General features: G+C 45.7%; 1 protein-coding gene across 1 annotated transcript in view; it reads left to right on the top strand.

The window, feature by feature from the left end:
* Positions 1-10,181, top strand: part of B4galt1 (beta-1,4-galactosyltransferase 1) — a 47,408-nt gene extending 37,227 nt beyond the window's left edge. The window contains exons 3-6 of the mRNA XM_021160405.2: positions 1,955-2,142; positions 4,993-5,115; positions 6,957-7,061; positions 7,478-10,181. Coding sequence (XP_021016064.2) covers positions 1,955-2,142; positions 4,993-5,115; positions 6,957-7,061; positions 7,478-7,610 — 549 coding nt within the window. The 3' untranslated portion in view covers positions 7,611-10,181. The remainder of the gene's footprint in view (positions 1-1,954; positions 2,143-4,992; positions 5,116-6,956; positions 7,062-7,477) is intronic.
* The last annotated feature ends 6,926 nt before the right edge of the window (positions 10,182-17,107 follow it).

Raw genomic sequence — 17,107 nt, forward strand, 5'->3', positions numbered from 1 at the left:
GCTTTGTGTTCCAAAGTGTAATTTGGGTTGGGACAAGACTGTAAAAAACTGTCAAGATGTTCAAGCCATATACCACAAGGGTAGAAGCGCTTACTCTGTGCCTTGTGTATAACATCCCCCAGTGGACATTAACAGTACGTTGTTACAATAACAGTGGTTCTAATAACTTCTTGGTTTTCCTATTCACTTCCTACTCATTGGACTTTCTGCCCCATGCCTTATGTGGAATTAGTTGAACTCAGAACTTCAAATGAAGTCCTTGTGGTGGAGCAGCCAAAGAACTCAGTGTTCTTTGTGTTCTGCGTGGTTGAAGGACTTTGATAGAGCTGGAGAAAGGAGCTCCTGTGGGCTAGGTGGTTTCTTAACTTATTCATTGTTTTCTAACTTCCTGGTACCTCCCTTTTTCTAAGTAGTTTGTTCATTATCTACCTGATGGACAGAGAGCCCATTGAGTGCCACGATTTTCAAGTTTCCATCCAGGCACAGTGAGAGAGGAGTTCTCATCCATGGGCTACAGGCCCTTGTAGGACAGTGATACTCAGAGTGGAGGTTCCAATCCCTTGATCTCTAAGAGTTTCAGGGAAAAAAAAGCTTTCGTAAGTGAGGATTCCACAGTGTGGGGCCTTCACTGCTTCACGGCACTATAGGAGATCAGAATGTGAAAGCACGTGTTCAAGAAGAAATTTGTGACCTGCTTGGGGTAAAGGGCTGCAGGCCTGTGTTGGGACCATCTTTGCTAACAATGGGACGCAGGAGCCAGTAAGAACCAACACCCCAGCGTGATCCTCAAGGAGCTGCTTTGGTCAGAACTTTACAGAAAGTGTCACCATCTACCATTGTACATTGTAACGTGTTCATCAGATTGTCTGTTTGTCCATCCATTCATCCATCCAATCCATCCATCAAGCTAGACAGTAACTATTACACTTTAATTTGATGGCAGTGAGGCACTAGTTGACTAAAAATCAAAAGTGTAAGCCCTTGTGACACATTTTCATGGGTGATACTGAGAACAAACAAGGTAAGTCATTAAAACACAAAACAATCTTTCCACCATCAGGCTTGGCAACTTGGGCCCATCAGCTGGACCTAAAGCAGGCGCCTTGTCTATAAATCTATCATGTGTATCTGACTGCTTCCTGCTATACACTGTGAGCATTATGAGGGCAAGAATTAAGTAAGGTTCACCACATTCCTCCAGCGTCTAATTGATGGTCTGATAGACATGTAAAAGTCCAACAGTATGCCAGTCAGACTGGAACAAATTGGAGGTGAAGAGGCACCCAATTTTCACTACTTCTATGTATTGTTGCTGGTGTCTATAATAAGTGACGCGTGTTTAAATGCCTTTCACCTTTTCTTTTAGAGCTATATGGGTTTCCATGGGTGTGTGCGCACGCGCGCACACACACACACACACACACACACACACACACATTTTAAAAGAGTCTCACTATATTCCAAACTGCTCTGTATTTTGGCTGGTCTCAGACTCATAATCTACATACTTTGGGCTCGTTGGTGCCAGATTACAGGTGCCACCATACCTGGCCATTATCTATCTATCTATCTATCTATCTACCTACCTATCTATGTATCTGTCTATCACAAATCTATTTCATTATGTGACACACATGACTTGTTTGGCCATTTCCCCAGTGATGCTTCTGCAACTGTTTACAATCTGCTCCTATGATGCATGCTTCACAGGGAACAGTATGGTATTGTTCACAGTTTGTCACACACATGTAAGCCCTTCTGCTGGGCAGACTCCTGGAAATGAGGTTGCTGATTCAGGGGTTGACACTCAGGATTGATTGTGAAGTAAGGGCAGAAAAATGGAGCCCAACAGTTAACTGTTAGTTAAATGGCCATGTGTCACAGACCCAGTCCTTGTGAGTGATCTGCTCAAAGGTCACGTGGCACCTAATAGCACTTCTTGTTTCTGCACCAGGCTGGAGACACCATGTTCAATCGAGCTAAGCTGCTCAATATTGGCTTTCAAGAGGCCTTGAAGGACTATGATTACAACTGCTTTGTGTTCAGTGATGTGGACCTCATTCCGATGGACGACCATAATGCCTACAGGTGTTTTTCGCAGCCACGGCACATTTCTGTTGCAATGGACAAGTTTGGGTTTAGGTAAGACATGCCCAGCCAGAGTCTGCTGCAAATGTGGTCGGTTCTCCGGTGTGAGCTAGAAAATGGAGTTCCTCTGTAGTGCCCTCGGCTCTGCAGGAGACCAGCACTTCTGAGAAATAGTTGCTTTTTTTTTTTTAAGTGTACAGTCCTTTCTTGCTGGAGAAAGAGTCCAGCAGTTCCTAATAATTACTGTGTATCCTGATAACAGTTCTTAGGTTTGGGCTTCCAACAGTGGCTGCATCTCCTCACTTTCCATCCCCCTCTGCCCCACATAGTTTGAGAAGCACAGATCCTAGAGATTGGATAACTCCACAGATGTCCTTCAGCACTTTCAAAGAAACATGGTTCTTTTTCTAAGAAAAACATGTGTTCCTGCTCAAACATGGGGCTCTAACTTTTGTATCACAGTGCTAGTGAAGAGGCAGGGTAGCAGTGTGAGCCAAACCTTACTGGCATGTGTAGAAGATAGTCTTATAGTCAGTTGTCTAACCTTAAAAGTCAAAGACCCATGCACAGTGGTGTACATCTTTAATCCCAGCACTCTAGAGGCAGAGGCAGGTAGATCTCTACAGTGTGAGGCCAGCCTGGCTGTATACTGAGTTCCAGGACAGTCAGAGCTTTGTAATAAAACTGTCTTTAAAAAAAAAAAAAGATAAAGTCATTAAGTAAATAAATGTGCATTTTACTTCACAGCCCATCCTTGTTCGAATTAAAGGATTACTCATTTGAAAAGCATTATCTTTCCCTTCCTTAAGTAAACCTGACATTTCAGGAAGCTGTGCCGCAGCTCCTTTGAGTGCAAGTATACTTGGCCTGTGCAAATAGCCTTTGTGTGAACACAACTGCTCTGTCAGACTCCGGTGTTCTCCGCTCCCTTGATCAGGGCACAAGAGCTATAGGACAACGTAGAACCTAGGTCTCCCCATGGTCAGAGCTATTCAGGACCTACCCAGAGTGGCCCATTTAGACGCAGCAGGAGCTCATGTGCACCCGCTTGTCTTCCCTCTGCTTGAGTGTCTTCCCTTTGACTGGTTTGTACCCTGACCTTCCTCATTCTTGTCTTGAAGAGTGATGATGAGGCCTAAGTAACCTCTGTGTGCTTCACCATAACCCCAGCAATGATTTACAGACACCCTGTGATGGCAGGTAGATAAGAAAAGGAACAGAGACAGCAAAAATGCTGTACCTACTCAAGATAGCACACACTTCCACTGAAGTAGGAATCTATTTCTAGAAAACCACTGACTCATGAGACCTATTATTAGTCCAGCAACCTTCGGTTTTAACCAACATTAGAAGTGTATATATAGGAGCTAGAGCTGTGGCTCAATGGTAGAACAGTTGCCTAGCATGCTTGAGGTCATGGGTTCAGTCCCCAGTTATGCATTTGATACACAACCCCCCCCCCACCAAAAAAAAAAAAAACAAAAAACCGATGTGTGAGGTGTGCCAGAAATGGGTAATTTGATCCTTTGTGGTACCATCTAAATCTGAATCCATTGTTCATTCAAGCAAAACTCCTGGGGTCTTTCCTTCCAAACCAGTGAGGACCTCTGTCCTTGTAATTGTAGCAACTGGGAGGCAGAGGTTGGGAGGATCATTTGTTCAAAGATAGCCTAGGTGAGTGAGCTTGAGACTGTGTATGTGTGTGTGTGTGTGTGTACACATGTGTCTTGGGGGAGACAGGACTGAGTTCCAGGCATTGTGGTGTGTAACTGTAATCTTAGCACTTGAGAGGCCTTACAGTAAGGCAGGAGAATTATGAGTTCAAAGCTAGCCTTGATACAAAGCGAGACCTTTACTCCACACACAACTTCCTCTCCAGAAAGAAAGGAAACGCCCCTGATCTTTCATCTCATGTGCTCAATTACGTATGTGTAGCTTGGCTGGCATTTTCCTTAGTTCATGTAAAGAAACAAACCAAGATTTTAAACATTAACGTTAGAGTTGAGTGTGGTTGGGAGATACACTTAGGGGAACAGGGTACTGAAGCCTTGAGAGGGCCTGCCCATGGACAGACCTTTGTGTGGCCTTTGGAGCAGAATCTGTTCTTCCTAACCATGAACGTTTCAAGATATAAGAGGGTAGAGAAAAACAAAAGGCCCCCGTGTCCCTGTACTTGGAAATGTGGAAAAGTAGGTTTATCACTTTGCTAAGTCAGAATAACTGACTGAGGCAGTTTGCAGAGATACAGCTGCCGTGTTAGGTTGGTGTTCAAACCTTTGCCTTTGGGAGAAAGAAAGACTGGTAGAGAATATGGGCAAGGACGATCTGTATGAGGTGGGCAGGGCCGCCTGCATAAGGACCTTTTTTGGCAGGAACAAGGTACGAAGAGAGCAGATTTCAGAGCCACAGTTGGAAGAACTGGACTTAGCCTCCCATCACTGACTGGTTTCCTATGTGACCATAGATTCAGTACTATACCCTTAGAGAGAAAGCTTCTACATATATGTATGTCTCTAAGATAATCTGAACCCTGACAAAAACACAAATTAAGCATCAAAAGCTAAAGGAACCATTGTGATTCAGGGTTGGATTTGGAAAGATGGTAAGTAAAACAAATTAATTTTTATATCATTAATTATTAATTTTTCTATAATTTAGGGAGATTTCCTCCCAGTGCCTAAGGAGAAACTTAAGACATGTTCATGTGGATCACGCCTGTAATCCCAGCACTTGGGAGACAGAGGCAGGCGATCTCAAGTCAGCCTGGTCTACACGGTGAATTCTAGGCCAGCTAGGGCTACATAGACCCTGTCTTTAAAAAAAAAAAAAAGTTGGTGTGTTTCAGTCATTACTTGGGGTAAAAACTTACTAGCCATGGGCCCTCTGTCTGTGCTTCCTCTCCAGCCTGCCATATGTTCAGTATTTTGGAGGTGTCTCTGCTCTCAGTAAACAACAGTTTCTTGCCATCAATGGATTCCCTAATAATTACTGGGGTTGGGGAGGAGAAGATGATGACATTTTTAACAGGTAATGCTCACAGTTTTTCTCTTCTCTTGGGCTTTCCTTCAGTGTTTGACTCCTTGCTTGGTTATTCTGGAAGGATTAACACCCAGGAGGCAAGGGAATCCCCACCCAGCCCCTGGGCTGTAGGTCTGACAGAGTCTTTAGAAAACCGAGCTTCTGGGATTCTTAAAGGAGCTTTGGACGATGTGAGATGGGAGGGAGATAAAGGGGCAGGCTTACTTTGGCTTCCTACGTGGGCTTTCTGTGGGCTTTCTGTACTGAAGAAGCAAGCCCAAAGCATCAGCTGAGGAGGCAGACGGCTCGCTGGGGAAAGCACTTTCACCTGCAAGCACAAGAGCTTGAACGTCACAAGCCATGGAGAGCTGTAAGCAGTGCATGCGTCTGTGACCCAGCATGCTCTAGTGAGATGGCGTGGGGACAGGACAACCCCCAGATGTGAGAGTCTCATTTTCAAAGACTTGCATCTCATTATGGTCCTGATTTTTTTTTTTTATAAAGCAAGTTTCATCTCACAGAATCTTTGTGCCATGGTTTTATTTGAATTATTTTAACCACCAACAAGGAAAGACAGATTAGGGGTTGTAGCAATGGCCCAGCAGGTAAAATTATATCCTGCTCTTGCAGAGAGCCCAAGTCTTGTTCCCAGCACCCATCTTACAGGCATCTCACAATTTCCTGTCACTCCAGGTACAGAGGATCCAGTACCTTTTTCTAGACTCTGTAGGCAACTGCACTAAGATGTAAACAAACACACAATTAAAAATAAAAATAGAAATACATCATTTTTTTTAAAAAGACAATAATGCCGGTGTGGTGGCACATGTCTTTAATCCCAGCACTTGGGAGGCAGAGGAAGGGTGATCTTTTGTGAGTTCAATGCCAGTCTGGTATACACAGAGAGTTCTAAGACAGCCAGAGCTATATAGTGGGTCCTTATATCAACAACAACAAAAGCCCAGACACTAGTTTAAGGAGCCTGTGGAACTCCCTGGCCTGTGCTCCTGCTGTGGCCAGTCTTACCCTATCCACAGCCCAGGCTCTTTTAAACCTGGCAGACCTGTTTCCTGTAGGTTTTGGGTAGTGAAAGCCATCTGGGAACCAATGTGAGCTTTTACCTGACTTGGTATACATTTGATAAGTTAACAGAAAGTGTCTGTCAGAACAATGTCCATGCCATTCAAGGTACCACTATGTGAGAACTTGCCAAAGCTCCAAGTTCTTAATAAAGACCTTGACATAAACTTCATATTAGAGTGCACATATTGAGTACCTACTGTATACAGACCACTGCAAGGCCCATCCAGCAAGGGAAATGTAAGAAACCTCAATACAAGGTTCAGACAGACACACTTGCCTACACATAACCTGACTTGGGCAAGCCCTCTGGACTGCTGTATACCACAGACCTGCCCAAATGGTCAGGAGAGTTTGGGAAGGGGAAAGCATTGAGGGAGGGACTGGGAAGATGGGGGTAAGTACGGGGATGGAGTAGCTCTCCAAGAGATAAAGGCTTTATGCACCTGTTCACTGTATGCCAGACACTAAAGTCAGCCCACAGGAAGGACATGGTCAGAATCGTGTGGCTCACTCACATCTGCCAGTCCGCCTCTAACTTGGATATTTGATGCTTCGATTTGGGGCTTTAATGAGGCAAACACTACAAATTGCAGAATCTGCCAATGCAAGGTATTGGGAAGAAGTCTAAAATTAAACTAAAGACTTTCTGGGCCATGTCCCGGCATGATGGTGAGGGTTTGGGCTTCGTGAACAGCGTTTAGGCCCACGAATGAGTCCATAATGTTGCAGCTGGGCTATGGTAATGACTGTCCCTTTACTTTTGGCAGATTAGTTCATAAAGGCATGTCTATATCACGTCCAAATGCTGTAGTAGGGAGGTGTCGAATGATCCGACATTCAAGAGACAAGAAAAATGAGCCCAATCCTCAGAGGTACGTCCTCTCTGTGTCTTCCCTTTATTTATTTGTATGTTAGATTTATTTTATGTGTGTGGGTGTTCGGCCTGCATGTAAGCATGTGTACTGCTTGTATGCCTGGTGCCCTTGGAAGTCAGAACGGTTATGTGATCCTCTGGCACTGGAGATGTGATCCACTGTGTGGGTTTTCTCTGCAAGAGCAGACAGTACCATCCCTCCAGCCCCCGTGTGTTCTTGTATTTCTTCCTCCTTTTAAGGGAACAGGCTGTAAGTCAGGCTTTTGCACAGGGCCCTTTAACCCCATTGAAGTAGAGATATTCCATCTGGGGTAACCACTCTGAGCAAAAGGGCTGTTGGGGAAGTACAGATGTTGGCCAGTTTCTTAAGACTTATGTTTTAACCCATCCCCTTTGCACCCTTTCTCCTGGTAGGTTTGACCGGATCGCACATACAAAGGAAACGATGCGCTTTGATGGTTTGAACTCACTTACCTACAAGGTGTTGGATATACAGAGATACCCGTTATATACCCAAATCACAGTGGACATCGGGACACCGAGATAGCATTTTTAGTACCAATAAGAGACCTGAGAATGGCCGGAGACCTCAGATATGTGTCTCTGCCAGTCGACTGGGCTGGTCCCTCTCATTTGTACAGTCTGAATGACAGTTCTTCTTCCTTATCATTCAGACATCCCTCCAGATGCCCAGGGTGAGTGTAACATTTACCCACAACCTGGCTCGGCACTGGATGAAATTCTACAAGGTCAGTGTAAAACTGGTCAGCCTTTGGAGAGACTTCTTGGACGTGTCACCCCCAAAGAGTCAGAACTATACACAGTTCAAAACTTAGTGACTGTGGGTCACATTCCCACTGTTGAAACTGCTAAATTGTGACCTGGGGAAGGACTTTGCTTTAGTCCGTGATGTTCATACTTGGTGACAAATTGAGACTGCTGCTGGATTCAGATTGACAAGATTTTCTTGGACCTTTTTTTTTATACGAAAATCAAAACTTCAATCAGTCTCGTGCTCTGTCCCTTTCCATCGGTATGCGATTATTACAATCACTGTGTGTGTGTCTTTTCTTAGCAAAGGAGTTTTAAAACTTGAGCCTGGACCTTGGGGTCCTGTAGTGTGTGGATTCCAAGGCTTTGCCCTCAGAGCAGGGGCCTGGGCACTCTCACTCACGTGGCCTGTCTCCAGATCCCTGTCTGATTTCTGAATGTAAAGAGGTTTTTTGTTTTGTTTTGTTTTGTTTTGTTTTTAGAAGCAGTTTTGTAGTATTTGAAAGAATAAATCAAGTTTTGATTATGCTATAGGTTGATTTTTGTGTTGATCCAAATCAGAATAGCTATTGAGTGTTTAAGTCATGACTTTATTTTTCTGGGCATGCTATATAAACTTGAATTTCCTATGTATTTTTATTGTGGTATTTTAAATGTGGGGGAAGGGATTGGGTATTTTTTAGGGGAAAAAAATAATGTATGCTGTAGTGGTCAAAGGAGCCTCTGATTGAGCTGGCAGGCCAGGTTTTGTAAAGAGCAAAATTACTTTCAGGTCCCTTGTTGAGGGAACAGGTCAGCGTTATCCTGCCAGACATCTGGGTCAGGAACTTGGGAGACAGCATCTGCTGTCCTGGCAGAACTCTCCCTCTACTCCCCCAGGTGGGCTGGGTGGAAGGACCCTCAGCCACCCAGAACTGACGCCCTCATGGCCCTAGACTGTGGGGTTGAAAACTCATAGCAGTCAGGTTTGTTTACCATCTCTCCGAGCCTCCACCACACTCCCTGACCCACCCAACGTCTCCAGTTCTTATTGTTCTCCTTCCTTCCTTCTTTCCTCTCCCTTCTCACCTCTTTGCCTCTTTCCCTAAAATTCCCTGTGGCCCTCGGGGTCAGACTGTTCATTCTCCAGCATGATTGTGCCTTTTAATTAGAGGTCTAGAAAGTTCACCTGAACCCACACCCCCTTCTTCCTGAGAATTCTGGTGCCTCTAAAGCCCCTCATTGCCACTCAGGGTTTTAGTGGGTGCCCCCACTGCTCAGTGTACCCATGAGCTGTCGTCATTCACGGAGCCCTGTGCCAGACCGTGTTCTGTGCCTGCCTGCGGTGATGTAGCCAGAAGCACATACTCAGGTCATCAAGCCGAGAGGTCGTCAAAGAGGAAGCCTGGGTTGGGATCGTTAGGGTCAGCTGTCTAATCCCAGAGCTAAGCCCTTTCTGCTTCAGGCAGCCTAGACTCCAGTCCTGAGCGTAGAGGCGGTGTGGATGGCTGGCCCTCATCCTACCTGTGCCTTTATTGCTTTGAGCACCACAGTCTCTAACTTGCTGCTTTCTCCAGAAGCCTTTTTGTGTATGGGTTAGAAACTCTTTTTCCCCAGTCAGAGCAGCCAGGCTGTGCAAAATCTGTGCTCTCTCGGTTCCCCATGCCTCTAGAAGGCCGTTAAAACCAAGACTGGATGCACTGAGAGGAGTCTTTTTTTTTTTTTTTTTCTGTCCCCAGATCCTGACTTTTCCAAAGTGCCTTAAAAGAAGGGAGACAGACTCATTGAGTGTGTTGTTTCTTTCTCTCCTAAAGCAAAACTCTGCCTTTTCTCTATGCTGTTCGTGTTGGGTTTTGTTCATGTCAGATATGTGGTTCATTCTCAGGACCAAGGGAAATTGTCTTGACTGTCCTCCCATTTCCTCCCTCCCAGCATCCTTTGGGGAACCTCCAGCCCAAGGCACTGTTTTTGCCTGGCCCAAGAGATGCCACTGGGGACTAGAGGATGGGAGGGGCAGGGAACATTTCCTTCACCTGGGAATTCTTACCCTGGTGTCAACATGCTGTGCCTTTCTCTTTCTCTATTTCCCGTTGGTGACCTGGATAGTCTGGCCTTTGGGAAAGATCAGAGGCACAGGAAAGCAAAGGAAATGTGCCACCCTTTAGCCTGGCAGGGTCTCCCTGCCCACTAGGCTGTTCCAGACCTGTGATACTGTGTTTGTATGTTGATATCCCATGTGTACAAGTGTGTTTACCATTGGGGCTGGGGGTGGGTGGCTGTCTCTGACCTTGGCATTCAGAACAGACATCTGTATTTTTGCCTTTGAAATGCAGTAATATAACGTGAATAAATGACCTTATCTTTGTAACTGGTTTCTTTTCTTTTTTGTTGGGGGGGAGGGGGGGTGCTGGAGACAGCAGCAGGCTCCACATGCCTTCCGGAAATCAGAAGTGTCCCTGTAGGACCTTCATTTTTCTTATCTGTAAGTAGGAATGATACCATATAGAGACCATTTTAGGCTTAAAAGAGATGATACGTTTAAACTGATGACCAATACCTCACAGGTACTTAACAATACAGTGTCTATTCCCAGTTCAAAATAAAATTGTGCCTAGCAGTTCTCTGGCCACAGTCTACTCCTATCCTCAACAAATGTCAGGATAGTTGAGAATGGATCTGAAAGCCCATTTGTGCAAGGTATTCACAGCGTAAGTTACGTACTATTATCCCATATGGAGTTTCTTGCCAGGCCAGGAAGTTGCTATCCAGTGGCTCCAAACTAGTGAGACTAGAGATCAGAACCTAAGGGCTGCTTGTCCTCAAGAAGCCAATGAGACAAGGCATAGTGAAAGGCAGGAAGTGGAGATATATTCAGCGTGGGTACTTAAGAGGTCCAGTGGCCCTTCCCCAAGTTTGTCCAGTCGGTCCTAACAAATTTACAGGTTCAAGTGGAAGGTAGAGGTTGGGTACTGCAAAACAGTCCTTGTCAAAGACTGCTGCCACCTGTCACCATTGCCTCCAGCTCCGGTCTCTCCTACAAAGTCACCCAATAAGATGCTAGCAGTGTGGGACATCTCCTGAGATTCCCGAGGACATTGCAGTTCTCTGGGGTGCATCGTCACAATGGTGTATCCCTTAAAGGGAGGCAGAAATGTCTCCCTCTCGCTCTTACAAGATTCATTGTGGTTCTCTGTACGGGTGCCTGTGGGGGCCAAAAGAGAGCATCTTATCCTCTTGAGCTTGGTTTAGAGGAGGTTGTGAGCAGCCTGAAGTGGTTGCTGGGAACCAGACTTGGGTCCTCTGCAAGAACAGTGTGTGCTCTTAACCACTGAGCCATCTCTTTAGCCCCAAAATGTCTCTTTAGTATATAATCATTGTTCCAGTACTATTAGAAAAGGATCTTAGTTGTTACCAGGTACTTAAGGCAATATATTCCAGGTGTGTCCTCTTTTATCCCATGAGTCAGGCACCACAGCCTCTTACAGGTTGGCTGGTAGACTTGAAAGAGGCCAAAGGAAGGCAGTGCACCGGAGAGGCTGTTCAGGCTGTCCTGTAAGAATGAGCAAGGAAAAAAGAGCACCAGTTACCCAGGGCCACCTAGGTTGACTATGCTATTGGAAGAATCTTTAGTGGCCTTTGGCGTGAGCATCCATGAAAGATGGCTAGATGTGGCCTTCAAACATGGTGTAGTGACCTCCTGACACCGTGCTCTTAGAGACTTGATGGAAAACCAGTGTATTTTCCTTATCTCTCCCCCTCAGCACTTCACACCTGACTTCTAGGTGTTCAAACTCTTTCCCTGCCAAACAAGCACTTCCAGTAGGATGACCTCTAGAGTAACTTATTTTATTATCATTTACTGGATTTGGAATTGCATGCCATCCGGCTAAGGACTCAACCACAAGACTGCCCTATCTCCAAACCATTGGCAAGCAGCAGGTTGTGGCCTGCGCTCCTGACCAACTGGCTAGACGTTCCCAGCATCTTTACTGCAGCCTCAATTCATTTGCCAGGATGAGTCACAGAACTCAGGGAAATATAAATTTATAGCTTATTATAAAATGATAGTTCCATCCAGCCATAATAGCTCAGGCCTGTAATCCTGCCACTTAGAGCTGATGCAGAAGGATCCCCCAAAATCTGAGGCCTGCCTGAGCAAACTAGTGAGACCCCCCACCCCCATCCCAAAAATATAGGGGGGGAAAAGGCCGAGGATAGAACTCAGCGGTAGAGCACTCGCCTTGTGTGAGACCCTGGGCTCAGTGATTGGACTGGGGAGATAGCAAGTTCCCATCGTGGTTTTATCTTCCTAATGGCCAGTTCCCATCCAGGATCCACCTTGCTAGAACAAGGGCATGCCTGTCCTGCAGGAGAGTTCAAGGAATGTGAGCTGCGGCAGAAGCTAAGTATGAGATCAAAAGATTCTAGCCCTGCTATTGCTAAGAAAAGTAGGAAAGTGTTAACAGTGCCTATGCCAGAAACCAGGACGAAGACCAAGTGTATGTCCCATCAGGCTACAGTGAACACAGGCCTTGGCAACCTGTAAGGTCTGGATCAAACTAACAGAAATCAGTAGAAATGAGTAGGGGCTCATAGTACGTAACTCAGCACTCAAGAGGCCGAGACAGGAGGATCACTGACTCTGAGATCAAGGCTTACCCTTGAGACCCTGGAACTTCTTACTCTGTCAGAAAAGAAATGAGATCTGGCAGAGCCAGTCCTACAGGGGAGCTGTATTTCCTTGTTTGAACTTGTCCTGGGCAGGGAATGTGGCTACTGCATTCCTCTGGGCATGAGCCATTCAAAGGTCAGGAGGCAGAGAAATCTCTGTGGGGATGGTGTTACAGGGTAATAACGTCATCCGACCAAAGCTCAGAGATACTTGAAGAGAAAGTATATACATCAGCAAGACACATACCGTTGAGGATAAAGGGCAAAAGGATGTCACAGAGCATTAGAGAAGTAGGTGGGACAGAAAGGTAGAAAGGTTTAAGGGCCCTATGCCAGAAATCATCATGAAAACCAAGTGTGTGTCCCACCAGACCACAGTGAACACAGGCCTTAGCACACTGTCTTAGGGTTTCTATTCCTGCACAAACATCATGACCAAGACACAAGTTGGGGAGGAAAGGGTTTATTCAGCTTACACTTTCCACATTGCTGTTGATCACCAAAGGAAGTCAGGATTGGAACTCAGGTCAGGAAACAGGAGCTGATGCAGAGGCCATGGAGGAATGTTACTTACTGGCTTGCTTCCCCTGGCTTGCTCAGCTTGCTTTTTTTATAGAACCCAGGACTACCAGCCCAGAGATGGTACCACCTACAAGGGGCCCTTCCCCCTTGATCACTAATTGAGAAAATGCCTTACAGTTGGATCTCATGGAAGCATTTCCTCAACTGAAGCTCCTTTCTCTGTGATAACTCCAGCTATGTCAAGTTGACACACAAAACCAGCCAGTACACACACCATACAGATATGAAACCATACCACGGTCATTACTACTGGTCTGGCTTTCTCTGCCTTCACCCTTGCTCATTGACTCTGGGCAAGTCAACTTTCCTTTCTAGACTTCTATTTGCTCTTGTTTTTTATGAGCTGCCCTCAGAACCCACCCTTGGTCTTCTGTGTAATTCTGCCCTCCGACAGAGAACTTCCCAGAAGTTATCTGGTCTGACCTCTGTGATCTGGAGGAATTCACTGTAGTTCTGGCCTTATCCATGAAACCAGCTCTCCAAATCTGTCCTCCACCCACTCTCCAGCTCAGCACTCAATTCCCATCTGACTAAAAGACGGTTGGTTGTATGTACGTCATAGCCTCACACAGTCTAACTTCCCTAGGGAAGGAAGGTTATTTGTCTTAATAAGAATTAGCAAACTCTGGGACAGAGTGTCAAACTGGATTTAGAAACCAAGCTGAGCCTCTAGCATCTGTCAGTCTTTTGGTGGCAAACCCTGAGTGGCCAGCTGACCTCTTTTAAATTTCCTAGTGGATGCCTTTGTGTCCCACTGGCAGACCTCCTGCTGATGGATGAGTTCAACAAGTCCCAGGCTGCATCAGGATACAGTTATACATTTGTGGACCAATCAGCCACCCTGTCTCTTTTCAGACTGACCAACCCTAAAGTGGTGGTGGTGAGGAACTTCAAAGACTGGCTTTGCCTGACTTTCTTGGTCTAAGTGCCCCTTGCTTTGCAGATGGTCCTTTTCTCCGAGTGCCTGCTGCCATGTGTGTGTTTTCTCACCCACAATAAACACCTTCCTTCCACTGTTGCTGCTGTCTGCTGTGTTTGTGATTTCTCCACTGTTGCGCTAGAGAATTTTACCTACCTTTTAATTCTTTAATTGGCAGAAGAAGTGAACCCAGTCAAGACCCCTAGACTACATTAATGCCATATGGGAACAGCTCTTCTGGGAATGGCTGATGAAGACATGTCTTAAAATCAGGCTGGCCCCACAATTCTCATTCTAGGAATTTAGTTACTCCCTCTCCCAAGATGTACATCCCCCTGCTGTTAACCCTGGGAAATGAGGAGATGCCATCAAGAGAGAGGGTTTTGCCTAGGAAAATGAAGTATGGTTTACCAGAGCTATAGAGAATAAAGTGGACCTGGATTCATTTATTGGAAGGAGGCCTAAGGGGGAAAAATAAAACAGACTATTTTCATATACGACAGGGAGTTGTGTCAGGTCCTACTCCCTTTAATGGAGATATCAGTGTGTAATTGCTGGTGGGAGTGACAGCAAAAGCAGTAGATGGTGGAAGCCGTTCACCTCCCTTCCCAGACTAGGGCTAGGCTCTTGTTCTGCTCTATCCACCTACATGGTTCAGGAACCGCCAACACTGAGAAAATAAGCTGAATGCCGAGCATGTAGCATGTATAAAGCCCCAAGTTCTCAATCCCAACATGCAAGAGAAAACAAGAAAGTGTGGTAGTGAGAGTCAGGATGGATAGGCAGGGGAGGGGGGGGAGGTGGACAGGCAGGGGAGGGGTCCCCCTGGAAAGCTGCAAGTTTTAAACACCTGGGAAGAGAGGAAGGCTTCTGTGTGTGTGTGTGTGAGAGAGAGAGAGAGAGAGAGAGACAGACAGACAGAGACACAGAGAGAGAGACAGAGAAAGAGAAGGAGAGAGTGGGGGCCTGAGTCCTGTTCACAGGTGGTGGGATGTGGCATCACTGTAGAATCCCTGAGGAGCTCAGTGCAGGTTGAAGAGACTTCTAGAAATTTCTTGCCTCTCTCCCAGGTGCAGCAGACCCCCATGCCTGTTTCACTTTTGCATTAAAAACTTTAAAAACACAAACATTGGGGAGGGAACACCGAGCCCTGGGTCTGGAGGAGCAAGACCTCCATTGGCTGGTGGTCCTTGATCATGGGCCCCAGAAGGAGCAACAGTCTGGGAGAAAGTAAGCAGACTCCATTCCCAGCAGAGCCTTGGTCTTAGAATCCAGGAATCCTGGACTCTGCCCAGGCAGACATCTGGATTTTGATATAGACTTGAGCCCTAGAGCTATGGAAGATTCATTTCCTGGCCAGATGTAAATACAGAACATTGGGCTTGTGCTCCTGTACTTAGTCCCTGCTGAGGCATGTGCCACAGCATGACCAACTCAAGGGCATGCCCTTATCTTTGAAGCCTGTGTGGTAGGGTGCAAGGGCTATGTGCCTGGCCTTGCCAGGCTTCTCTCAGTTCCATGGAACCCAGCCAGCTGGAGCTTCCTGCATCAAGAGCCTTAGACATCAGGCCACTAGAAGTATCCAGTCAAGGCCAATGGGACATTACAAGGGCCTTCAGAGCACCTCCTGCATAACTTTGGTCTCCTTTGATGACAACAGGACAGGAGACAGGCCAGCTGCAACACCCTCTTAGTTCCCAGCTTCACAAAAGCCACACACCTAGAGGGAGGAAATGTTGGGGAGACACCCTACCACATGAGTGGCTGCACACCTATAATCCTCCCCTGCTCAGCAATGCTTCTTATAGTAACCCCATCAATGGAAACTGAGGCTCAAAGAGATTACATATCCTACACGGGGTGACCCAGAGTTAGTGCCTGACACAGACCTTTCCTTCTTCATCAGCCCTTTAGCCAGCTTCTTCTTCTTCTTCTTCTTCTTCTTCTTCTTCTTCTTCTTCTTCTTCTTCTTCTTCTTCTTCTTCTTCTTCTTCTTCTTTTGAAGTCATAGTGGCTTTTATTACCTAGACTCAGAACTCATATTCTGACACACACACACACACACATATATATATATATATATATATATATATATATATATATATTCCCATTGGGTATATATCTAAGTTTTACCTTAGTGTGGAAAGGAGCTTCAGACAGCTTTGGATACCAAGAAATAAAGATTATTCCAATTTCCTAAAATATTAAATGGGAATATGTTCTAGATCTGGACTTTGTAATATTTTCCATTCACAACACCTTTGCACCCAAGAAATGTTTATTTGACTCTTGGCATATGTATAGGTATGTATATCTCTGTATATAAAACAGGTATTTACTAATCATAAGTATTTTTAGCCAGCTTCTTTAGCCCTAGCCATACCACTGTGGAGTAGAGAGAAGTAAACAAGGAGAACAATGACACTGAGAACCCACATGGACCTGGAACAATGAGGTTTTCTGCTTCTTAAAGTTCACTGTGAGCAGCAACACCAATGCCCGTCCCTGGTTCACAGACAACATAGCTCCTCTATTCTCTTGGACTGTCCCTGCCTTGGGTCAATACTTATGGTCCTGGAAGGCTCAGTGTAGAATCTACCACAAGGCTGCAGAAACCCAAAGCGGCAAGTGAAGAGATGCTGTCTTAATTAGGGTTTTCATTGCTGTGAAGAGACACCATGACCAAGGTAACTCTTATAAAAGGACAACATTTAATGGGGGCTAGCTTACAAGTGCAGAGGTTCAGTCCATTATCATCAGGGTAATCAAGGCGGGAAGCATGGCAGCATCCAGGCAGACATGGTGCTGGAAAAGGAGCCGAGAGTTCTACATCTTGATCCAACTGCAGCCAAGAGAAGCCTGACATCTTCAGGAAGCTAGGAGGGGGGTCCCTCAAAACCCACCCCCACAGCAACTCACTTCCTCCAACAAGACCATACCTCCTAATAGTGCCACTTTCTGGGCCAAGCATATTCAAACCACCACAGTCCACTCCCTGGCCCCCATAGGCTTGTTCAAACACATGAGTCTATGGGGGCCATATCTAGCCATAGTATAATGCAAAATATGTTTTGTCCAATTTCCAAAGTCCCATAGTCCATAACAATCTCAACAATGTTAAA

The sequence above is a fragment of the Mus caroli genome, unplaced genomic scaffold (assembly GCF_978045245.1).
Source record: "Mus caroli unplaced genomic scaffold, Mus_caroli_1 scaffold_6, whole genome shotgun sequence".
NCBI lineage: Eukaryota > Metazoa > Chordata > Mammalia > Rodentia > Muridae > Mus > Mus caroli.